General features: G+C 30.4%; 3 protein-coding genes across 9 annotated transcripts in view; 2 read left to right on the top strand and 1 right to left on the bottom strand.

Annotated features, from left to right (window-relative positions):
• Nucleotides 1-6,708, top strand: LOC125065723. 5 transcript variants are annotated; one of them, XM_047673508.1, is made up of 2 exons: nt 1-181; nt 5,888-6,708. In XM_047673508.1, the coding sequence occupies exon 2, from the start codon at nt 5,889-5,891 to the stop codon at nt 6,633-6,635; it is 747 nt and encodes a 248-aa protein (XP_047529464.1). In that variant the 5' UTR covers nt 1-181; nt 5,888; the 3' UTR covers nt 6,636-6,708. The 5 variants fall into 5 exon arrangements, with proteins under 5 accessions (XP_047529464.1, XP_047529462.1, XP_047529461.1 ...); XM_047673506.1 differs by lacking the exon at nt 1-181 and adding an exon at nt 5,055-5,198; XM_047673505.1 differs by lacking the exon at nt 1-181 and adding an exon at nt 5,355-5,571.
• On the bottom strand, nt 1,653-11,029 carry LOC125065722 (mitochondrial dicarboxylate carrier). 3 transcript variants are annotated; one of them, XM_047673504.1, is made up of 6 exons: nt 11,014-11,029; nt 4,569-4,741; nt 4,361-4,473; nt 3,802-3,941; nt 2,639-2,846; nt 1,653-2,537 (listed from the first exon to the last, which is right to left on the bottom strand). In XM_047673504.1, the coding sequence occupies exons 2-6, from the start codon at nt 4,738-4,740 to the stop codon at nt 2,292-2,294; spliced, it is 879 nt and encodes a 292-aa protein (XP_047529460.1). In that variant the 5' UTR covers nt 4,741; nt 11,014-11,029; the 3' UTR covers nt 1,653-2,291. The 3 variants fall into 3 exon arrangements, with proteins under 3 accessions (XP_047529460.1, XP_047529459.1, XP_047529458.1); XM_047673503.1 differs by lacking the exon at nt 11,014-11,029 and adding an exon at nt 6,846-6,941 and having other exon boundaries at nt 1,654-2,537; XM_047673502.1 differs by lacking the exon at nt 11,014-11,029 and adding an exon at nt 5,580-5,704 and having other exon boundaries at nt 1,654-2,537.
• The window catches only part of LOC125065721 (kinesin-like protein KIF19), a 21,735-nt gene continuing 4,418 nt past the window's right edge, over nt 8,966-26,282 (top strand). Inside the window, exons 1-10 of the mRNA XM_047673501.1 lie at nt 8,966-9,037; nt 10,193-10,261; nt 11,035-11,145; nt 12,000-12,185; nt 22,496-22,621; nt 23,921-24,036; nt 24,232-24,405; nt 25,179-25,344; nt 25,731-25,842; nt 25,953-26,250. Of these exons, the coding sequence (XP_047529457.1) occupies nt 8,966-9,037; nt 10,193-10,261; nt 11,035-11,145; nt 12,000-12,185; nt 22,496-22,621; nt 23,921-24,036; nt 24,232-24,405; nt 25,179-25,344; nt 25,731-25,842; nt 25,953-26,250 (1,430 nt within the window). The remainder of the gene's footprint in view (nt 9,038-10,192; nt 10,262-11,034; nt 11,146-11,999; nt 12,186-22,495; nt 22,622-23,920; nt 24,037-24,231; nt 24,406-25,178; nt 25,345-25,730; nt 25,843-25,952; nt 26,251-26,282) is intronic.

Genomic DNA, 26,282 nt, shown 5'->3' on the forward strand with positions numbered 1-26,282 from the left:
TACTATGAGTGACAATCAAGTGACAAAAATATAGTAGGTAGTTGCGCTTATACACGCCCAAATGCTTAAAAAATGCCTGACTCAGATGCGGCATTTGGAATAACCATTCTTAAGCAATTTCAACAATATTACAAACATGCAGGTCGAATTGATAATCTCCTTTTTTGAAGTCGGTTAAAAGGTTTGTGGTGACAGTTTATTTAATTAAATACAACTAACCCATAAAGTTTACGTCATTCGCATAGTGATTTTAAATGTGTTCGATAACATATGAAAAATAGAGTAAACAGTATTGATTAAGAGATGGTATAGAACAATACAGAGTAACGTTAATATTTTCATTACAAATATTTCTGGACCGTTTAGTTTACAAATGTATCGTAACGTAATTATAGCTTTATACACGTACGAAACTTTGTATAATAATCGTTTTTATGTATCGTTTCTCTAAAACATAACGTTATTACACACTTCAAAGATAATGTTATTGTATTTTACCGGTATTTCAGTTCCCGCAAGAGTCACAATTTTATTATTATGTTGGGGTAGACTTCGTTATTTAAAGTTTATTGTGCGGGTATAAAAATATCTACGTCATCAAATAAAGGTATTGGGATAATAAAACAATAATGTCAATGTTTAACATTTTAATGCACAACGACTAACAACAAGGACCGTTTGTCAAAATCTGTAACAATATACTACGGCTATCAAAACAAAATTGATTGTTTATACATTTGCTTACATAAAGACATAAAAATTCATATTCTCTTTCAAATTTAAAATTGGAAGATAAATTTTAAGGTATCGTGATTTACATTTGGGATTCGTAGTCACATTATTGGCAAATTCACATAATAGATATCATAATGTATAAATATATTTTGTTGTTTGTACAAAAATACATGCATTCAATTCAAAAATAAATAAAAAAACATGCTACGCATTACGTTACACTTGAACATATATGATTGCATTATTTTATATATAAAAAAATAATTGTGTTGTTTATTTATAAATAAATAAATGATTGTACTGCTTCTTCATATTTAGATAAATTAATAATATAATTAATATAATACTTTATGTTCTATAAAAGTTATGCAGGAATGTAAAATGACTGTCAAAAAATATAAGATCACAATATGCACAAAATATATTAAATAATAAGTTTAATGGAAAAAAATGGTAGTCATAATTTTGCTATTAAATTTAACAACAAGTTTGGCACTGGAGTGCATGTATTTTTAATTATATTTCTATCATTACACATTATTTCAAATGTTTATCATACTCTGGATCATAAAATTTCAGAAGATTTCATGATAATTATTTGGTATATTTTTATTAATACATGATTAATATAAATTACATTGGTAGTTTAAAAAATAGATTAAATTCTCTAATATTTTTACCAATATGTCATGTCTCTATATGAGATATCCAATTATAAAACAACATTCTACTTTCATAGGCCATGGTTTGGCAGGTTTGAGTTATAAATAATTTTGTGTATATATTTACGTCTAACTCATACATCTCACAAAAAAATATATGATTCTCTTGCAGAATGTCTATTTATAACATATTATATATTAAGGTTAAATACATAATTTGTATTCAATTACTAATAATTAAAAAGATTCTGTAAATTTTCTTGTAAAATTAATTTCAAAATTCAATAAAAGTATAAAAATTAATACACTAGATGTTTATAATAAAAATATGTACTAATAAAGTGAAAACAATATCAAATATAACAAACTTCATATTCTGCTTTTATCTGTTCTCTTTGAGACACTATTGACTTACAGCCAAATAAATATGATACATACATTACTTTCGTTGAAACTTCTATATTTATGGTAACTTTTATATTATATAAAAAAGTAACAAAATAAAAAAATAATATTTAGCATGTAAAAAATAAAAATGTGATAATATATTAATATTATCGAATATAGTGCAACACAGATCTCTTAGAATTTACCTAAGATATAGACAATCTAAATGCAGCTACAAATATAAAATTCAGCCAAAAGTGAAATCTATAAAGCATCACCCATTAGGTGTTTGAACACTCAATTCTAATTTTATTTTCCTAAAAGATATATTATCTCTTTATCAGAAAATTGTATACTATCATTGTATAAAAAACTTAATCACCACAATATAACAATAAAAACTTTGTTGCGGTTATACCCTTAACAATTCAAAATTAAGAATATGATATAACAAGGCCATTTAGTATAGTTATTTAAAGTTTTGTTAGTATAAAAGAAAACTTTTAATTAAACATCTATGTTCTTAATATAGCCAAAGTTCATTCTTAGCTGTTCTAAGAAAACAAATGTTAGGATAGTGTGCGGGGCGAGTCTTACAAACGCTGGAATGTAGCCTTTGAAAAATGCTAGAGGTCCCTCAGTGGCAGTGTTCTGAATCAGTTTAAAAATGCTTTTAACCTCACCTGGTTTTGCATTCATTGCTCTTGTCTTTAAGACATCTACTGGTTGGGTAAGTGTAGTTGCAATGGCTCCCTGAAACAAATAAAATTGTAAGAAAATATGTTTTTCATGATACCTTAGTAACATTTGTATTAAGAAATACATTTGTGTTAAATTATATTTTTGACACTTACAGCTAGCAAACTTGACATCACATGTGTTGCCACATTATCACCGAAATAAGGCGATGCTAGCAATATTGTCTTAATTTGGTCATAAAATGACAATTGGCCAATAGTCATTAAGGCTGCTCTGCTGCATGTCATTGAAGCCCCAGCCCACAAACGCAGGATACCTTCCTGTGCTGCTACACGATATATCCCATGAATTGCATTCTTATAGCTGAAAATTATTATAATACCTTTAGGTTTGTTTTACTTAGTTTATGTACACAATATTCAAATACCATATTGGATTAAACTATTTCGTCTATTCCAATCAAACATAAGAGGACAAAGCGAAATAAACAACATTTGAGATTAAGATGCCATATCATTGTTCGAGAACTTGAATAATTTACCATTAAATATTCAGTATGGATTTGCGAAAAAATAGGGTTTAGAACGTCGATGAAGCTATTGTCGGAACTTTAGAAGTAAAATTAAAGTAAATATACTAGTACTATTTAAAAAAAATTATTTATTAAGTATTGTTAGTGCTCTTATAAAATTGCATTAAAAACGTAAGACTAAGGTTTGTTTATTTTTATTCTTTTTTTAAGGATTTTTTTGGAATAGGCTCAAGAGTTTACAGGTGTATACATTTGTTTCAAAATTAGCATATGGTTCATTAATTAAATTTTGTCTATGTTTCACAACAGTAAGGTATGATAAAGACAACACAACTTTACACCATTATCACTTGAAAAATTTCAGTATATACTGACATTTTTAATTACATTAAACAACTGACATGCAAGTGAATCTCATATTAAGAATATATGCAAAGAAATATTTATCTATCCACTTTTAATAGTAATAATAAGTCATTAAAAGTGGATGTGTCTCAGAATTTTAATCCAAAGCCATATAATGACAATACTGTTAAAAATTTAAATCTATGATCTGACAGTTGTTCAGTTTAATACCATTTTAATGCTCAAATTTCACATAAAAAATCATGTTCTTGTGATAATAATTAGCACATAAAATGTGATTTCCACTGCAAACGAGAGATTAGTTTCAAGGTTTTGTTTATATTTTATATCATTTAAAAATAGCGGTGAATAGAGATAAGCATTGAAATACTTATATAACAATAACTTTTCTACTTAAGACTAAATAAGAAAAATACATACTTCCTTCTTTGCTCTGGTGGAAGTTTAACATCATTTTGCATGCGCACATTGACTAAGTCTGCTGGGTTACCAACAAAGCCTCCAGCAAAACCTCCTAAGCCAGCTAAAAATGCTGACATATAGAATGGTATTGCAGTGCCCTGTGAGACAAAAGAAATGTCAATATTGAATAGAGTACATGGTACCTATATTTATGAGTATGCATATTTTGACAGTGTGTTAGTCAATGAGCATATAGAGTATCTGAATTATGTGTTTAACATTAATGTTTTTTTTTCATTTATTGTTGTTCAGGATACAAATACATTTTATGGGTGTCATTGATTTTCTTAAAAAGAAAGAGATTACATAGGTCATATGGCAATAGCAATATGTACAGTTTAGAAATTAATATGCAGATCAATTGAAGATAGCAGCAGATGTCAGGACAATGTCAATTAAATAGGTTCAAAAGAGAAAATAATACAGCATTTTTCCCTTGAGAAGCATCAATAATTATTTCAATAAAGTAACATTTTCCATAACTGATGTTATATATATATTATATATAATTACTTACATCTTTGGGTGTAAGTTGTTGTTTTGCTACTTCATAAATTCCAAATCTGGCTGTGGAATATGTGAGTTGACGTAACAGAGATGCTGAGATACCATTGTAAAGCCCCATGACACCTATTAGCAGGATATATTTTAATTTATTCGAGATTAAACTTAGTATACTCATAGAAATGTTTATTAAAATTAAATGAATATTATAAAATATGTACCTTGATTTTTTAAAACTATTCCAGTAAGCTGAAGCATCGAAATGTTTTTTCCTTTTTGAGTCTGCATTTGAACTTTCAATAAGTCCAGAGGGTGAGTTATACAAGCAGCTCCAGCAGAAGCTAGACCTCCAAAATACCATTGCGATACACGAATTTCTTTTCCCTTTCCCATTCTAAAAATGTATTAATTAATCAATTCTACCAATTACTACTTTTCAGTGCAATTTAATGTTTCATGATCTGGAACTTTGTGAAGAGTAATTTATATTAATTTCCGTCGCTTGTTATGTAACATTTTCAGCAGTTGTAGTTATTTATAAGGCATTATACTGGTCATTAGCACTGTGTTAAGCCAAAATAGATAATACATACAAAATATGAATACATTATTATAAATGCCTACTCTTTCCCTATTCGATTCAAGTCCATCTGTCATAAGTCATTTAATTTTATCTGTCAAATGACAAATCATAACGATAAATGTCAGCGCGGTGGGCTGAGGACGTTTGGCACGCAAGTTTGCGTTCAATTTCAATTATACTAAGTATTCATTAAGTATATTGTAGCATATTTTATCGTTACAAATATTACTGGATTATATAATTATACCTTCAATAACAAAATTTACAGGTATTGAATTCTTTTAAGTCACCAATATAATTAAAATTTCACTTTGGTATAAAATAATTTAATAATTACACGAATTATTATTTTGTATGGATTGCATAAAACTATTAAATATTTATGGGGTTGACTTTTCTTTTTTTATATTACGTCATGATGTTGTCTCTTGGTCTATCATTAAATTCATAGTACTAAAATAAACATAACCTAAAAATTTAAGTCTGTCCTGTCATGTTATTGTTAAAAACACGATTTTGATTACAAATTTAATTAACATCGATAATGTAAATTATTTTATACGAGTAAGAAGAACATAATACCCTTTTTTATTAATCGTTTGTTTTCATTTAGCGTCTTGGAACGACATATATTTAAGGAGGTACTTACTTTCAATCACTGTCTTCGCACAATATTAAATATATTCTACTGTAATCACAGCAACTTTGATAAGAATGATCTTGTTTTAATTTATTATATGATTAATGTCTTTAGTTATATAACAGTGTTACCGGTACAGAATTCAATTAGTTCCGCTATAACAGACCATATTTCGTCAGCACTTACGTTTTTGTGTACACGTTATATTAATAGATTACTTTAAAAAACGTAAATTAAAAATTGTTTTAGTTGCGTAATTTTTTTAATGTTATAATTATATGTACAGATTCTTAACAATAATTGTAATTTTATTTCAGAATGACTTCAGATTTACTGACAAGTTTGCAGTTGGACAAAACTTTTGATTCAAGCAGAATAATTGTTGTGAAAGAATTAAATGGTTGCGATAGTTCTTTTATCACAAGCTGTGTGCTTGGACACTGTGTAAAAAATAAAAATGCTGTATTTGTTATATCAGCGCATCACTCATTACAACATTATCATAATGTAGGTCTCAAAATGAATTATAATTTACAAAAATCTGTAGACTCTGGTATTATTAATTTTTATGATGTGGGTGAAGTGATAACAAGCTCTACATTGGACAATAAATGTTTAACATCACAAGAAATTTGGTTGAAAATAAAAGAAATTTTATTGGAAATGCACAAAAAATTCAATTCTGTGAATGTAATTTTTGATGGAGTGTCTCACTTATTTGACTTACAATTAAATATTAGACAAGTTAATGAAATTTGCAAAGAACTAATTGATCTTATAAGAAGTTTGAGCAATTCATACTTAATACTACAGTGCAATGTAGCATGTGATGATGATATAACATATGTTTTAGCAAATTTACTGTCACATAAAGCAAATACTTTAGCAGAGGTAGAAAGTTTATCATCAGGCTTAAGTGCAGATGTATCGGGTCATTTAAATATAAAGTACCTAAGTAATAAGTATGAAAATGAACACAGGTACATCTTTGAACCAAGATCAGCTCAATACCTTTTTAAATTATTTGATAGAGGAGTTAAATTACTGGCACCTGGAACAGTTTAAAATTTGTCTACTATGCATGAAAATAAAATAATAATTAATTAAGCTAAGAGGAAAATATAAATAAATTTTATATAAAAAGTTTTATAAGCTATGTTTTCTTTTAAACCTAAATCCTGTTTTTGTTTTTTTTTTTATTCAAGTTAGATATTAGAATGTTATACCAATGTTTTAAAAAAAGCGTAAAAGCTAGATAACATTTAGCTTGCTTACCTGCTCCTAGAACATGTAAAAGCAGATGAGAAGGAATTAGTATTGAACTGTTAAGATATTGATACTAATAACGATAGTGACGATGACACGCGACTAGTTTACTAGCTAGTCAGTTTCAGATATAGGACATGATTATAAAAGTTATTACATGCCAGCGACATTATGTAAATCAGTCAGGGTTACAAGACTTCCTATTTAAGATTGCTTACAATCGGCTAGTTCGTCAGCGAACATGATTATATTTGTCGAGTTTACTAGCAGCAGCATGTGAGTTCGCCGGCATGTAAGCTAGTGACTTGCGCAATCTAATCGAACTCCAATGTAATTCCTCCAAATCATTGTCAATATTTATTTTTAAAATTAAGATGTTTCTAATATGCTACGAAATCATGCAATAACTCTATTTAAAAAGGAGATATATTTTTCTTCAATGATTTCATTAATATTGAATTATAATACCGTATTTTCCAAATTTTGGGCTCCTTGTCGAAGCGGGACCTTATAGATTATAGGCAGGCCTACTTTGTCTAATGGATAATCCAGTCCTACTAATCAAATACAATGAGATTTAGGCTTATATTACTAGTTCTTAATAAGACTGATATATTCGTAACAGTCGTAGTTTACAATTATGAGTAATGATGTAACTTGTATCTTCCTTATTCTTATCCTATTAAAAGCAGCAACCTAATTGGGCATTTCATAAAAATAAATCAATTTCCTAAGAGGTGGATTTACAAAAAAATCGTAATTTTTTTGAAAAAATAAAGTAATATAATACTTATTTTATACAGAAAATACGAAACTTATGAAAACGATTAACAGAATTACATAAAATGCTACAAAGCCCTCTGTGGTATCCCACAGTACACATATACCTACAAAATTTATTGAAATCAATGGCCGCGGAAATAAAAATTTGATGCAGATGGCTAATTAAGCCTAGCCAGCCTTTTTAGAAATTTTCCACTGCCAATTTCAAATCGCTGCCTAGTTAAATATTCTTACAAGACTAAAACTAGGTATAATCAAATTAGATATACAAGTACCCAACAAACGTATCTAAATATTTCTGTAATATATGAATTAATTAAAATATGTGAACCCACGACGACACAGCAACAGCTAGCCTATTTAGATAATCAGTACTACCTCTTCTCGTAGATCTTAAAGACTATTTTTTAAGTTTCTTATTGGTTTCTTCATGTTGTTTAATTGAAGTCTGTAATCAGACAAAGACAGCTAATGCTTGCGCTTACTTGAATATATATTTATACTATTATTACATTGGTATATGGAGAATGCTAGAAACCTTGAACCAGTTCACTAATTATTTTTTGTTAATTGGTTCCAAAATTATAAATTTTCTATAGGTATGTTAAATGTTTTCACCTCAAACTCTAAATATTAGGTAAAAATAAACTTTTATGATAACTATAAAATGACTACGTAATGTTGTGTTTGAGTATTATGTCCAAAGTGTGTCCAATTTGGTAGTTTAGTAGTATAAGTAAGTCGGTATTTACAAAGTTCGACTTATTAATTTACCATTTTGATTATTTCTTGCTTTTGATATTATTGAAACTAAAGACCTCAAATACCAGTTACAATGTTTTTGTTATTACTTAATACATATTTTATCACCGTCGTATATAATTGAGAAATAATAACAAAAAAATATGAAACTAATCCAATGTAATGTATAAATAAGCTACTAATTATGTTAAAATAAATTTGTCAAGTTATTAGATGCATTGGACTGACTACTTCTGAATCCATATCCAAAATCCACGAGGGGTAATGGCGCATAAAATTTCATTTGTGGTTATTAGCTGTTACCCCAGCGACCGTTCAAAGCGAAGGCTATATTTTGACCAGCTTTCAGTCCATGTGGAGGCATGCCGGAGTAAATACTGCGTTTGAATTGTATTGTAGGTATATGTAATGTGACAATTTATGATTACAAGTTAGAAATTACTCTGTTTTCTAATTGTGATAATAACTTATGTAATTGATTATCGGATATATTAATCTGATTACGGTTAGTGCTGTGCATTGCAGTTATAATATTAAAAACGTGTAAAAAGTAGAGGAGTGGAGTTAAATAGAACTTAAAGATCATGACTCAGAGCATCTTGAACCCGGACAAATTTCACAGCAGTGGTCGCTCTGTTAGTGAAGAGAAACTAATGGTAATATATCTAATAATTTTTTTTTTTTTTAAATAATCTACGGACATATACCGAATTAGGTAAAATATGTATCCAAAGCCTACTGACTTACACTATCATGTATTATACTAGTAAATAATTAGATTGCATGGCATTTGATTGTTTGGCCTATTATTTAATACTGGATAAATCCCTAGACGGGTCATTAAAATAATATTGGTCTTTTTATCCTGAAATTCTCAGAAGTCTCTAGTTAGATTTGTCAGTAGCATTCCTGTTTTTAGCATTCCGGAACGTACGGATCTGCATAGAGAATCCGTGGCCGAAATCCGAAAAAATCGGTCAAAAAGGCCACAAACCTAGATATTAATCTTATGTGCCTTTTTTTAAGATGATTAATGACATTTAAATGCAGTAAAGTCATAAAATTTGAAGGGTAATCATTCATTGCTTTTGTTTTCCTTTCTTAACATTCAGTCTGAGTTGCTGCAAAAATAAGAATGAAAAGTTTATTTAGCTTGGCTTATAAGACAAGTAGCTATAAAAGTTAAAAGTTTTAGTTAATTTTATTTTCTACGTTTCTTATTTTGTTTCGATATTAAAGTTATTTGTTTTAAAAAAAGCTAATTTCAATTTTCTTTGGCGTGTTGAGTATTTATTTTGGTCGAAAAAATGAAATTCGATTTAAATCGAAAGCTATCTATCTATAAATCCAGCTAGTTGGCTCTAATTTTGACTTAAATACTTTTGTCAATTGACAAATTAAAATTATTAACGGACATCTAAAAATTAAGTGTAAAATATGTCACACTTGTTCAGATATTGTACGTACAGCAAAGACAAATATTTTAGGTAATCAATAAATATACTAAGCTGTTAGAAATAAATAAAATAATATACATACTTTTTGTACACATTTTACATAACTTGTAATATTAATATAATAATAACACTATGTTAGTATCTACAACCGTTTAAAAACAATCTCTAAAATAGAGGGACTTTTCAGAGTTGGTTAAAAGAGATTGTTTTCAAATTGAATTAAATTTTATTTTTGAAATTATTTTATATTATTAGCCACTGTGGTGTCACGGCCAAGATATAAAATAAAGAATATATTTCCTTATGCACTTTTATTAAAGTATTACTTATTAATAAGTAATCTCATATGCTTAGGTGGCGGTGCGAGTACGACCGCTACGCGGTGATGAAGGTCCCCGTATCGTCCACGTGGTCAGCGATAAGGTGACCGCCTTATTTATACTTACATTTATAATTTATATAATATGCAATTAGTAATTTATTTTATTATAAAACATGATTTACTACTGAATTTTCACGTGCTTAATTTGTGGTTGGCGTTGAAATTAAAACATAGTAAAATTTGCATGTTTCGTGCGCAATACATAAACAGAAATACATGCATGTCCATCTAACCACAGTAGAGCAGATTGGTGAAATAAGCTCTAAATATTATCTTTATGAGGAGAAGATATCTGTATGGCACTGTAATGCTCCAGCCAAGCGAACCGCAAGGACACTACCTACCTTTTTCCGAAACACTTCGTCGTATATTGAATCCTTATAACTTGCGTTTGGATTATACCAGATAAACAAAATTCTTGGTATATGTCAATAGTGGACTTATTAAAAATATAAAAAATTAATTGCATATCTCTAATATTTTTGATTTTATAGATATATAAAAAGTCCCAAACTTTACGCCTTAGTCAAAATATGTGGCTTGGCCGTTTAGTATTACAGAATTGTTAGGTGTAGAGTTTGTGAAGTTAAGCCTTGGAGAGTTAGGACGAGTACAATTAGAAGCTTGGCTCTACATAAGATCTGATAACTTGTTGACAGCGCAAGTCTCGTCTTGGCAACATTTTACATGAAAATATTTTTGGTGCAATTAATAAATACATTAAATTAATTTTATTTATCTCATTTAATAAATTATATAAATAATTCCTACAACATAATGCCAAGTTACTTACTTAATTCGTTGATAAACACAGATGCTAGTCCTAGAAGAAGAGGCTGATGTGCGCCGTGATGTTCTACGACAACGTCGCGTCAATGACAAACATTACGTTTACGACCGCGTCTTCGGGGAGGATAGTACTCAAGTATGTTTATTTCATATTCGTTACTATATAAATATACGTAGTATATTTTTAGTATATACATATATGTATTCGAGAATGAAATAAAAAATAGCAAAACGTAGAATTTGTATGAATGTTTTTTTTATGCGTTAGGTAGACGGACGGTCAATCAAGTCAATATCTCGTACCTTTAGTTACACTGGCTGACTCACCTGAAACCGGAATACAACAATCCTAAGGATTGCGGTAGAATATCTGATGAGACGGTGGTGACTGCTCAAACGGACTTGCACAAAGCCGCACCACCAAATATAATTTGAATAAAATTGGTTTTTATTTGTTTGTTTGTAAATTATTAAATGTATTCTTATAAGAATTTTCAATTTATAGATTAATAAAAAATAGACATTATATGACTTACAATTGTTAAAAATGTATTAGTTTAAAGTTTCGACTGCTCTACTTTCACTGGGTAATAAATCATATAACCACGACATTATCCGAACTAAGTTTGCTTTTTTATGTAATAGATAGGAGGATAGATAGGAAGAATGAGAAATGGGTCACCTGATGGTAAGTTTTCTCCAACGCTCATAGAAATTAGCGTTGTAAAAATATTAACCATACCTTATATCATACCAATGCGCTGCCAACCGTGGATGCTAAGATATTATGTCCCTTGTGCCTGCAGTTAGTTACACTGGCTCACTCGACCTTCAAACTTGAAAGAAGTATGTATTGCTGTTAGGGCTTGCACATAGTAACCACCAAGGAAACTTACACTATATGAAAAAAAAAATGTTTTTGAAAAATATATATAATATTAACGTATTTTATGTAAACTATGTTTTAATAATGTTTATTTCTTTTAAAAGGAGGATGTTTATGAAGTTATATGTGCACCTCTGGTTGGCGATACCCTTAAAGGAATAGCAGGAGCGATTTTCGCCTATGGAGCAACAGGAGCTGGGAAAACACACACGATGAGCGGTCTCATGTCTAGAGCCCTTAATCATCTCTTTACATCCATTTCGGAAAGCGATGACCCCGATTCTTTCGATGTGAGTTTATTTAACCTTGTTGTTTGTCTTGATATAGAACTATGGTATATTATATACCTACTGATTTTAACAGTCAGATTTCGTTATATGATTACCGAAATATGTGATTTAAACATATTTTTAAAGCACAAATAGTATTATATATTGTTCTGATTTTATTCTTAAAACAATTCTTTTGCTTAATTAAATATGCAACGAAACAATTAAGAAAAATGATTTGATTCATAAAATCGAATGAACAAAACAATGGGACTCTCTCATTGTTTTGTTTGTTTTATTGTTCCCGTATGATATATATGCACAACAAACACCCGAGTTCAAGCAGATTTCTGGAGATCCCCTCTCATCCCAAAAAAAATCTGGGCCGCTACACCGGATGTCCCAAGATTTGATCATAGGTGAGGTGCTACTAACACGCGGTAAACGAATTTTTTGCACTAGACTATGACAGCCCTGATTGTTCTGCAATGTCATAAAAACTTATAGTTTCGATTCATGTCGAATTCTTATATTATATTTATAGTAGTTACAGGGTGGACTACAGTACAAGGGAATTTAGTTCCTGAGTATTTATATAGATTATTTATGGGTATTTGTATATATATAAATATATAGCCTATAGTTATATATAGGATTTTAATTGACCGGATATTGATACTGCTATAACATTCGGTTATACTGTTTATTCAAAAAAAATAAAGAATATCGCGGAACTCGATCGGTAACTATTTTGTATACAAAGTTGCACCTAGTTGAATTAAATATAGTATTTATAATAATTATGTAAAATAGTTAAAAAATAGATTACTTCTATTATGTTTTAAAACATAATTAGGATAAATGCGAATTACATGAGTAATAGACATTTCGTTTACTACTTCGTTTCATAGTTTTCATAGGCTCCAGAATTGAAATTCTTTGAAAATGATACCTGAAATTGAAACTCGAGTTTTTAACCTACAGTCATATGACGAATAATGTCAATTGTGTTATATTTTACAGATATTATTAATACATAACTAATAAGAGAGACTTTTTAATATACGAGTACGTAATTTTCGCACGTTGTCATTATTTGCAAAGCGAGGTCGTTCTACTCCGTGCCACTGTTATTAATACTACGGTAGCCTCGAATCGGCCTTTTGACTCTACATATATGATTTTTCTATTTAATTGTTTCTTTGTTATGTTTATCTATTATAAATATTAGTAAAGTATATAATTTAAAAAAAACAATATGGCGTATTGTATTGACATAAAAATGTTGGAACAATATAATCAATACTTTGATGAATTTAGGTTTTTTGAAGTAAAGTATACCTAGTACATTATTTTACTATGTAATGTTTAGGTTGGAAATTTATGAATCGTGAGACATAGTTTAGCTGCATTCATGTATGCTAAAAATAATTTCGCCAACACGTAAAATGTTTGTATTTGCTTAAAATATTAGTTTAGTTACGTAGTTATTGGCATGCTGAATTATTTAACCTACTGTTCAAATAATTATGCAAAAATAGGAACTAGATCTATAAAAATACTGACTGTCATAAAACTAACGGCATGATGTTTTTGCAAAAAAAAATCTACTGAATGTAAGGTTCTGAGAGCACAATAGATAGATTTTTAAAGATTCAAATTTTAAAAATAGGGTAAAATGGGGGATTGAAGCTTGCATGGAATATCGTCATTTTTGATGTTAGAATTCTGGAAACCAGTTTTTAGTTTTATGTTAATGAGCAAAAGATCAGAGGAACTTAAACTAGTTAACTAGTTTTTGGAAGTAAGAAATTTGAAAATCAGTGTTTAGGCAGTTGTTTTTAATAAATCATTACTCTTGAGGGTAAAATTCGGGTTAAAATGTTTATAGAGTCGCCTTTTTTAGTCTTAGAGAAATATGTCTTGTGTTTCTTAATAAAAGTCACTCTATAAAGCACTTTTGAAAACTCATTCAAAAGACTATTCTCACAGCGTTTTGAATCTCAATATGACAAATAGACAATGAAAGTTACTATTCATTTACAATTAGAAATATGGCCCTTAGGTAACCGAAGTAAAATGCTGGTCATCCAATAAAACTAATACTTAAGAAAATTCATTGGGTTTCTGATGGGATATCCCATCGGAAACATTTTTACTACCACTTACATAGTACCAATTGTATAAGCGTCTGTTACACAATATTAATGTAGTTTTATGTAAATCATAGAATGTCGAACCTTGAACTTCCGGAAATACTAGCATCGCTACTTCATAACTGCTTACGATATAATGTTACCCTACATTAACTAATTTATAATACTGAGGGTGTTTCTTTATGTAATATGTTTATTTAAAAATAATGTAACAATTCTAATTTGTTTTACACTGGTACAAAGTACTCCTGAGTGCTATCAATACATAGTATAAAACAAAGTCGATTACCGCTGTCTGTCTCTCCCTAAGTATGCTTAGATGTTAAAATCTGCACAACAGATTTTGATGCGTTTTTTTTAATAGACAGAGTGGTTCAAGAGCAAGATTTATATGTATAAAATATGCAAAATATAGTAGAGAAACACTGATAATTTCAGAGGTTTCTAATGTGATGTAAATAAACAAATTTTTTGTACATACATTGCAAACGCTGGCTTAACCCTACCAGATAGATCAAAATAATGTACTACAGAATCATACACCTTAAAATGGTCTACAAAAAAGTCGATGTCTATGTCTATCTCTAAGGGATAACCCACAACAATCATTTTTTTTCCTTTACCTTTAACGAGTAATAATGGTTTATTTACCAAGCGATTTAACAATACAGCTTTAATCCTTATTCAATTAAGAACCTTAAATACATTGTACATTTAATATTGTTCAATATGGCACTGAACTGACTGAAAAAGCTGTGAATTTTGTATATGAAGACATTCTGTATTTAATATCAGCATTGCACTCGTGCGGAGCCGTGGCAGGTCGCTAGCAGAGTATAAATTATATTATCATGCCATTTTCTTTTGTAATAAATTGCACCCGTGCGAAGCTGGGATAAAAAATGCTACGAAATTTTATAATTTTATATAGTTGTTCAAAAGCCAATGTTTTAATATATACGATTTTATATATATTAATTCCATTCCATAACTCATCTAAAGTGTTAATCGATACATTTAATATAAGCTTTGATATCATGATTCATAACGGTTAGTGTGTGTTCTGTTGGCCACGTTCGGGTAACAACCCTCTAACAACCGTACCACCCACAGGTTCAAGGTCATTGCCACATAGGTTACCTGTGTGATTGACACTTGAAAGTACGTAAATAAGTTAAAGCGTGACAACGTGACGTGACGTGACTTATACGCCTTATACTGATATTCATTAAAACCTTATAGATACATACAATAAATACTCGTATATATAAAAAGATATTGTTGCAAATCTGATATGACCGTTTATTAACATTCAAATTTAGTAAGATTTGACGATTAAGAATAAGTTTCAGTTTTTAACATGTACGGTTCGGCAGATTAGAATAGAAAGACCACGGAATAATAACGGTATAAGGGCAAGCAATATTTATGGTTAATAATTTAATTGCTGCTTAATTTATTTTACTTGTAACTCGTATGTAATGAATTATATACAATACATTAAGCTATATTAGTAACTCATTCGTCATGTCTACCACCGCCATTTTGTTAGATTGTTATATATTTTGTTTTTAATTGAGTATTCTATGAAGCAACTTCACTGGAATTATAGATTTTTAGTGTACCTATTAATAGATTGTAACTTTTTCTTCATAAACTTCCATTCATTCAAAATAAAATTTGATTCTAAAACTAAATATTAGTAGGTGTATACGCATTAGTCACTAAATCATGTTGATAAAACTAGAGTTACCATATTTTCGTTTGTCAGAGACGCAATTTTAGAAAGCAATGAGTTGATATTTCTAGCAATAACTTGATAAGTTATTTCTTGAAATTTTACGTCATTGCTTTTAACAGCTCGTTTATATTTAATTCTATAATAATAACTATTATCACTTTCGTAATCGTTGTGACCGCAAAAAATAAAATTTTGTGTAACAAAAATATCCTTCTTACTATATTTATTTAATGAAATCTTCTTATTACATATAATTTGTGGCTATTTATTTACTACACGATAAGTAAAGTCTTATTTGGTGAAATCTTATGACGTCATATAGGCCAAACGGAGTCAGGAGGCTACGTTAAATATTCAGGGCCATTTTCTCTACACGAGCTAGTCCATTTATGTTTAACACGAACGATGAAGTATTAGGTACTAAAAACATTTTCTTTGAGGTTAAATAAAAAAATATTTGATTTTAGATTTTTTCCAAATGCACTTTGTTATTGATAATAGCCCCTCGGTTGATTTTGTTACTTTAGCTTTTTTAAATTCAACATTTAACACAACTTACAATACTTTAACATAACATAAAAGCTTTTTTTTTAAATTTGATAATTTATTGTTGTTTAATTTAAAGCATTTCTTTTAAAAGACTTATTAATGTCAATGACGCTTTTATTAATTACTTATAATTAAACGTTCTCACTTTTTTATAATAGATACCTATATGATTTTCACTTACGTTTTTATAATGTTATTTTATTTTATAGAAATTCAAGGTCAAGGATGAACCTATAAAATTAGACATAATTTAGATAGTAGGTGTCTAATTTAAAAAATAAAACTACATTTTTTCCAATATGATCCTGAATACGACATATATTCGGGTGCAAATCTGGGCAAGCAAAGCACGGCGGTCTTTTGTGCTTAATTTGAGTTTTTAATTAATCTCTAGCTCGTTAGCGAAGGAAAACAACGAGAGGTAAACTTGCACGTGTCGGATTCAATGTGACCATATCAACTAATGAAGTAAGAACCAAACTTTATCCTTAAGTGGTGGGTACACTTATCCTTGACCTAGAGCGACTGGTTGTTGTCAATAAATATACCGCGCAGAGAACTCGAACTCTCTGCATCCTGTATTTGTGTAGTAGTGACACACATCCGGTCAGCAGAACTTCTCATCCTGCGCTCTTAGAAGGGACGGAGACGATACCGCCGGTTTTTAGTCTGTATTCGGGTACTTGGTTGCCGGTGAGCCCCAGTATCCCTTGCGACTTGCGTGGAAATGGCGTAAATGAGTTTTTCAGCGGGTAAAAAGATGACTCACTTCACGTGTCGCACTGATGAAATCACCAATTTGCGCTTATTTATTACGTAAAAAAAAATGTTTAGAGAGATATTCGGCAGAAAAATCGGTTCCTTTGCTTTTGTATTACTTAATATTCCAATGTAAATAAAAAAATTTTGTTATGCTTAGTAAAAGAGGATATTTTACATATTTTTTCTATTACTTCAAATTTTTATGAAGAATTTATTACGTGACGTTAATTATATGATTTAAAAGTAAAACGAAATCAATGACATCAATGTAATGAAGCCATTTCACATTTATCCACGCCTTTAGGATAGTAGAGACGAGCTGTAGGACATTTACCGCCTATTACTTTTACTTTCAAGGTAATAGTTTTACGATAATTGTGTGTAGTGTATACGTTAGTAGTCGTTAATATTTAATCAAACATGTTTGGCAGGTCTAATGGCTATATAAGCTTTTTAATATTTCAAAGGTTAAGAATGTTATGGTAGATCAATCATTCATTTAAGGTATACGTGTCACACATGATTGAGAGGTAATTTAAACTTATATTTTCTGAACACACGTTTATTTAAATGTAATAGGTTACACGAAGGGTTGGACTTTGTACAAGCCCCCATGGGTTGGAACCACCTACTTATCAGTTATTCTAGTGACAAATGTCAATAGTTTGTAATAATATATTGCGGTTTAAAAGGTGAGCAAGTGTTATTACAGAGGCAATGAATATAACATCATACGTATGCCATAGAGTTGACTGTTTAAAAAAGGTATATTTTTTTAATAAAGTTATTTTAATTTATCTTAGAAATTGAAATAGTTAACGCGTGCATTACTTACATGCTGTTAACTAATTTCAACCTTAAGCCTTTTTCAAACATTAGTAATAATTTTGGAATATATAGTAATCTAATAGAAGTATAAAAATCTAACCTTACTATTCGATTACTACACACCCGCGCTTGTGTAGTAAATATTTACATAGGTACACAATAATTTACGGAAGTTACCAAGTTGCATTAGGTGTAACAGGCGGCCGTGTGGCTAAAGTATCGATCTCTTGGCCAAATACCAATTGTAAAAAAAGAAATATGTTGGAAGGGAACAATAAATAAACAAAATTACGCATTACATATAAATTGACATATCACTATATAATATAATATTAAAAATACATTAAATACATTCATATACTTGGAATGGACAAAATGGGAAGGAATAGTAAGAATAGCTCTCTCCCGCAATCGGAGAGGCCGTAAGTGAGTCTCACTAACTAGTCTGAGGAACAAAAACCGCTTTTTGCTTATATATCCTTAATAGCTAGATTAAATAAAATTGAATAGAGAAAAGACAAAATATTGTTGGCTTACTACAGGGATCCTATGGGTTGCCTTGCCTTCAGGGATCCTATCGGTTTGTCACCTCCATGTAATATTGTATTGGACTTGGAGGGGAGGGAAAAGAGAGTACACAACCAGAGTCAGAGCCTCGAGACCTATGTTATTATTCTATAGATAAGATTTATAGATCACTTAATAACTAATGTGCACCTAAATGTTTATTTTATCGTTAAGTGGTAACATAAACGTTACACACAATTAAGAAAAATAATAATTGTTTGAGTTTTATATTCGTGTTTGGTAGAGTATGAAAATGCAAATTTAACAGATGTTTGGTGTTTATCTTCGGGTTTATTAAATTTTTAAGTATCGGTCGGTACTTATTTCTCTAATTTCGCTTTTTATAAATTTATTTTCTATCACGGAACATTTACTGTATTTATCTTTTCTCCTAAATATGAGTAAATTATGTTTATCCATATTTGTTTTGTTGACTTTTTTCTCATCTTCTATTGTCGTAGCCGAAAAGTTTCTATTTTTTACACAAACGTCGCTTGTGACTCGTTAATATGCCAAACGCAACACATATTAAATATACATCGAAGCTATTGCGCGTAGGTCAACGAAGGGTGCTACGGCCTACGGTGGAGACGTTATTTAGCAATCGATTAGAGATCCTCAGATGAAGAATTATCTAATATCGTTAGAATCTTTTAATTATTCGACAATTTTTGGCCTTGGCACTCGGAAATAAGATATAATCGGTTTGTTTTCTCATCATATCATCGATGGAAGACTGAAAACTCGGAAAGACAAATCTATATCTATAAATGTGAAAGTAACTTTGTCTGTCTGTCGCTCTTTCTCTACCAAAACAATGAACTGAATTTGATGATATATGATAAAAAGTTAACTTGAACTCCAAGGAAGGTTACATAGGTTAGTTTTTTGTCTATCAAATGACAACCAACCCCCTAAAAAGCGAGCGATGCCGCAGCCGACAACTAGTATAAATATAATTTAAACTAGTCACTGGAATCGATCTAGTGTATGTAACGAGTACACTTGTTACTTTAATTGTAACAGAACACATGCGATTAACTAGTGATTTATTTCGTACGGTGCAAATTGCATATTAATTAATTCAAAACACTTGTTGATTACATATTTTCATTTGTGACCATAAATTGTTTTCTTATACTTATATGTACATTATTATTAAGTCTAACTATAAATAACTTAGGGTAACGTTGCAGCATAGGTATAAACTATATTTATTCATCAATAAATCAAAAGCAAAAAACCCTTTATTTAAAAAAAAAAGCTTTTATTTAAATGCTCTAAAAAGAAAAAATAAAATGTTTCTCTAAAATTTTCTAAAACTTATAACCTCATTATTCACAATTTATATGATCATAAAAGCTTGTCGCGTGATCATTGATGAAAACCACATTAAAATCCATTGCGTAGGTAGTTTAAAAGATCTAAGCATAAAGACGGCGGAAAGCGACTTTGTTTTATACTATGTATCTATATACATAGTATAAAACAAAGTAATAAATAAAAATGGCCGAGATGGCCCAGTGGTTAGAACGCGTGCATCTTAACCGATGATCTCGGGTTCAAACCCAGGCAGGCACCACTGAATTTTCATGTGCTTAATTTGTGTTTATAATTCATCTCGTGCTCGGCGGTGAAGGAAAACATCGTGAGGAAACCTGCATGTGTCTAATTTCAACGAAATTCTGCCACATATGTATTCCGCCAACCCGCATTGGAGCAGCGTGGTGGAATATGCTCCAAACCTTCTCCTCAAAGGGAGAGGAGGCCTTTATCCCAGCAGTGGGACATTTACGGGCTGCTAATGCTAAATAAAAATAAATAATATCTATATATTATTGGACGAAAAGAAATATTAGTTTCGTTATTTTCAATTTGAAAACTATTAAAATTTCTCTTACATTTTAGATAAAGAAATACTTTCATCTTGTATAAATATTTGAAATGCATCTGACTGCCTTTTTTAATTTGGCTTAAAAACTCACACAAAGTTTGTGATATAAAACATGGCGGATGTAGGAAAGCACTATTAGTAATTGATTGTTGTGATGTTATCTTGTTATATTAGAAGTGGTTATGATTAGATTATTTGATATTCATTTTTTGTACTTTTACTCGTGGATATTCTAAACATATTATATGTGTATTGTATTATATAAATTTAAAGTTAAGAAAAATATATAATTTACACTTTTATCTTTACAAGAAATAATGGAATGGAAGGAATGGTCAACGTGCTTTGATACCGCTCGCTAACTTTATAGTGCTAAGGGGCGGCATAATTTCTATCTGATAAGGTTTTGCTGGTTTACGCCACAGTTCAAAACTACTCCGCAATATTAAATAACCAACTGCAGAATGCTTCAACTTTACTAAGTATGTTTGTAATGTTTTTTCATAATTAGAAATTTAAGGTATAACACATGACCTAGTATCTATTGGAATTAAATACTTAATTCATGTTTTGAATATATGCAGGTTTTAAATAGTTATAGTACAAATATACGTAGCTTCAGCCTTCAGACAAAAATAAAATCTAATTAAAACAAATGCTTAGCTCTTTTTTCTTAGCTTATATTTTTTGGAAGAAAGAGAAGTTTTTTAAGTAAGAAAATATCGTAAAGAAATAAACTGATTATGGAAAAACATATCTTAGACCTTAAGCTTAAAATTCGACTGACAATACAGACATGTTCCATTGATATTTCAAAGACAAGGCTAGAGGGATCATTAGTCATCGGTCTTTAGTCAACATTTTTATGCCTGCGAGCCACCACATAAGCCATTCACATATTGATTTACCTTTTTTTATTGTAGCTGAAGCAAACATTAATTTTAGGTATAAAAAATGGGATTCCTTGAATTATAAACATTTGTCGTAAGTATACCAGTCGTATGTTTACGGGGAAATAAATTAGGACGTATTTTTTTTCTTTTTGATACATAGAGACAATCATTTTATATGTATAAAGTGTATATACCTATAGAAGTGTGTGTATATAAAAATATTGTCAAAATATACATACTTTTGTCATGAACTTTTAAATTAACTTTTAGATGAGAGTTTTTGAGATATAATATACAGGTTTTTTAATGTTATTTAGAGGTTATAGGTTTTATTGAATATAACAATTAAATTAATCTACGACGTCGGAAAGGGCTTCGTCTATTAGGTCACTGTTGTCATTTAAACTGGTGGTATTTTAAACTGCATCTGTTATATAGTAACTATTTAAAATTGGTTGAAAATTATTAAACAGGATCAGGTCAGTTGCACTGCTTTTCTCATATGCCGTACGCATCTATGCATATAAAGCATTTCAACAATACAATAAAAATAAAATACAATTGTTAAATTTTTGTAGCAAGAACATTAAAAATGTATAATAATTACATGAACTCTGTTCAACCATCGTTACGAGTTGATTACTATTTTTTTAAACCGCACTTTGGCCTTGTACTCATTCAATTAAAATAATATTTTTTTGTATAGAAATTAACAGTAGCCACACCTCCATCTTCAGAAAAGAGGGGTGAGGGAGACCGGGTGATTTAATAATTAATGGCGGTGGCATTTCATTTTAATCGAATTTATCATAAACGTGAAATAATAAACAATAACTTAACAAACCAAGGTCATAAACATTTTTTGGTAGTTTTGTCAAATCAATAAAATTCTATTACAACAAAATAGATGACACGATTATCTACGAATATTATATTTATAGGTAAAACTATCCTACATCGAGATCTACAATGAAAATATTCGCGATTTATTGAATCCCGGCGCGGGACCTCTTGAGTTACGCGATGAAGGTGGCAGCGGACCGCCTGTTGTTGCAGGATTGAGCGAGGTAAGTACTGAATTAATTAATGAGAGATTTCATTTAATATGTAAGTGTTGATACCTACTATGGTGTAGCTTGTATTTAAAATATACTGGGAATTCGAATGAGTACTAAATCACTCAGTCTTGCTTTAATCAATATGAAAAATACCAAACTTTTAATTATTTAGGTACGTTTCTAGATAGACTGTTGAAACTATAAGAAATAATAGTGGCAAGGCAGTAGAAACAGTTGACCACTAAATGCACGCGCAAAATGATAATAAAGCTTGCATTGATTAAGTATGCATTAGAACTATTTGCGAGACATTTAAAGAGCGAATTTAAGTTTTGTTCGAATACGAATTTCCATCAGCTTCCTTTGTGGTCATTTTTTTCAGTTGATTTGATAAATAATGTTCCTAGATGTTATACATATTTGGAAAGCTAAGAAGACTAAGAGAGAAAGAAAAACAAAAATGGACAAAAATGGTTCACTTTTGCATCATGCGCACCTCCGTCATCTCTTAACGGGAATAAGTCGAATTATCAATAATCATGTATATAAATTATATAAATAAATAAATGTGCTATCTAATGATTCTGGGTATTGGATAAATGATAGATAGCGTGATGTGAGTCGCGTGTTGTAGAATATTTGTGCATCGTGTAAATTACGATCACGTCACACACAGTGATTGGATTATTTTCTAAAACAATTTTATTGTGTGTTGATAAACAAATTTTTACTCGTCTGACCCAGAAAGGGGTTATGTTTTTCGAGCGAGTATATTTTGTCCCGCTCTGTAGTCACACGTTAGTTACCGATAAATGGCGTAAACGCTACCTCAAGTAGGTAGGGATAGCCCTACAGCGTACCTATTAAGTTGCAAGAAAACTTATTTATAAGCCGTCAAATTTTATTTCTCACAGAAATAAAATTTAATCAAAATGAAGAAATGAAATCACATAACATCATAAGTATGAAAACAGTTTTTTTAATCAATTACCACCATTTATTGTCAACGATCAAAATCATTTTATCTGGAAAATATGTCTTTAATTTTTTATCATTTCTATTGAGAGCTTAGGTCACTCTTGCCGATCTTAATAGTAATTTGAGTTCAGGTTAAGTTTATGATTATAGGTAGATTGCATCCGATTTGTATCTATCTAAGATAAGTACGTTAAATATATATATATATATATATATATATATATATATATATATATATATGAAATATTTATTCTGATTGTGCTTTGATACGATTTAAATACTTTATCTTTTTCCTAAAATAAGTCTGTTTCCTACCTTTATATAACCCAGGTACGTGCTCTTGATGCATCTCATGTTGCCGAACTTCTTGCCAGAGGCGATCGTTCAAGAACAGCGGAAGCAACTTACGCAAATCAGCATTCGTCGAGAGGACATGCTTTACTCAGGTAGGCATCGGCATACAGTACTAAATATTTTTTCTACCTTTTCAAGTAATGGAGCGTTATGTCAATTACACGTATATTTTGGATAATTCTATTATTATTATGTATTTTGTGTATATATTTTCTACCTGATACAAGCTAGATGATGATGTAAAATAGAAATACGTCATAATTGTTCCTATTCGTTTGTTTTATTAGCGTATCGGTGACCAAAACAGTTTCAAATGGTATTCAACGTGGGCGGTTGTTCCTCATCGATCTAGCGGGATCCGAACGTGCTGGTTTAAGAGCGCGACGTCTTGAGGGCGCTCACATCAATCGGTCACTGCTTGCGCTTGGCAACTGCATTATGGCGCTCTCTGGCGGTGCCAGGTAATAGATTACTTAAATAGTAAGCTCTATAATTTTGTTTAGTTTTAAGAAGGGCTTAGACAAGCATAACTAATTTCTCAATAAGTATTTCATAAAAAAAAATCCAGCCAGGATTTGATCATATTTATTAACTCAGGAGCGGACTTATATTTGCACTCTAGGATATGACTATAACTGAATATGGTTTAACCTTTTTTATCGGATACATAAATATATATTTTTTTGTCATCTTGCCACATACACGAGAATAAGTAATATCATGTATACATTTTACTTATTTACATGAATATGACTTATGCATAAAAGTTCTAATAAAATAATGTTGTCTTAGATTTTCGCGATTATTACACATTGAAATAAAACTAGTTTTTAACGGATTTAATCGCGTATATTAATTATTTTAACATCCCGACGTTTCGAGCACTTTGCAGTGTTCGTGGTCACGGGCAGACTGTCCGCGATTAAATCCGTTAAAAACTAGTTTTATTCTAATAAAATAATTCCACAAATCACTAAGGACTTATTGTCATGTTTAATACTAATTAGGTACATTACATATATCCTGATTACTAATACTGCAGAGTTCTCCGACATAGACCCTAAGATTCTGGCGTACTGTCAAATATAACTAATCAAAGAGAACCATGAGAGACTTTTTTACTACTTCTAAATAATTGTTATTTTCCTAACATTATTATATGCCATTATGGTCGAAATAAAAAGAAGACCTTCTGTAGAATTTCAGGGTGACGATATATTAATATCTTTGTCAGGTACGTAAATTACCGAGATTCGAAGCTGACGCGGTTGCTGCGCGAAGTGTTGGGCGGGCGCTGTCGCACAGCCATGGTGGCGCACGTGTCCCCCGCAGCAACGCACCGCGACACCACGCGGTCCACGCTGCATTATGCACAACGCGCCTCTGCGATCACTAACAAGGTTTGTAACATTTTGTAAAGTATAAGTAAATAATACGTTTTTTACTAGGTTCAATGACCTAATTTCAGTGAATAAATCAAGTCGTGCTCGACGATGAAAGTAAACATCGTGCGGGAAATGGCATGATTCGAATAAAGTTTTGCCAGTAGCGTAATAAAATAATGCTTCAAAAAACACAATGTTTTTGTTTGCTCATTTATCTCCTTTCCCAAGAGGAGGGGAAATCTCTATTCAGGATTAAAAAATATCGGCTGTTCATTTTGTCTTCGTGAATATTCTAGCCATAACATATTGAGTTGCGAGATATAAATTATAAATATATGTACTATACTCATATTCACTTTAGAGTTTTTACCTTTCGTAAATTGTAAACAAATTATTTTCAGGTTGAACGTGAACTAATTGAAACTCCGATGCATTTATCACAATATCGTAATGTTATTCATGAGCTGAGGGACGAAATCGCACGACTTAAAACTAAGATGAAAGATGATCGTTCAAAGTAGGTTCTGGTACAATTATTAAAGTAGTTTTATATAAAATTAGTTACTTAATTATTTTAACTTAATTTAATAAGTATACTTGTTGATGGATGTATACATCGGGCCCAAATTTTTTCAACAGAAGTAGAGATGAACAACAAAAAATCAACGAAGTGTTATCTAAAGAAGAATCCGAAGAGAAATCAGCCCATTTAAAATCTCTTCGCGAATCGATCGTGTCTACGTTCAAGCAACAGATGAGACTAAGGAGGCGATTAATGGAGTTGGACAGTCACTTGTTGGGACTCGCGCTGGACGCGGAGAGACAGCATGCGGCTATCTCACACTGGGAAGCTCGTTTCAACAGACTCTACAAGCCCATTAGTTTCACTGGCTCAAGGCTAAGCACGCAGCAAAGTTATAGGTATCTATACGTTGTCTTTGTATAAGATACAC

Source organism: Vanessa atalanta, chromosome 8 (assembly GCF_905147765.1).
Source record: "Vanessa atalanta chromosome 8, ilVanAtal1.2, whole genome shotgun sequence".
NCBI lineage: Eukaryota > Metazoa > Arthropoda > Insecta > Lepidoptera > Nymphalidae > Vanessa > Vanessa atalanta.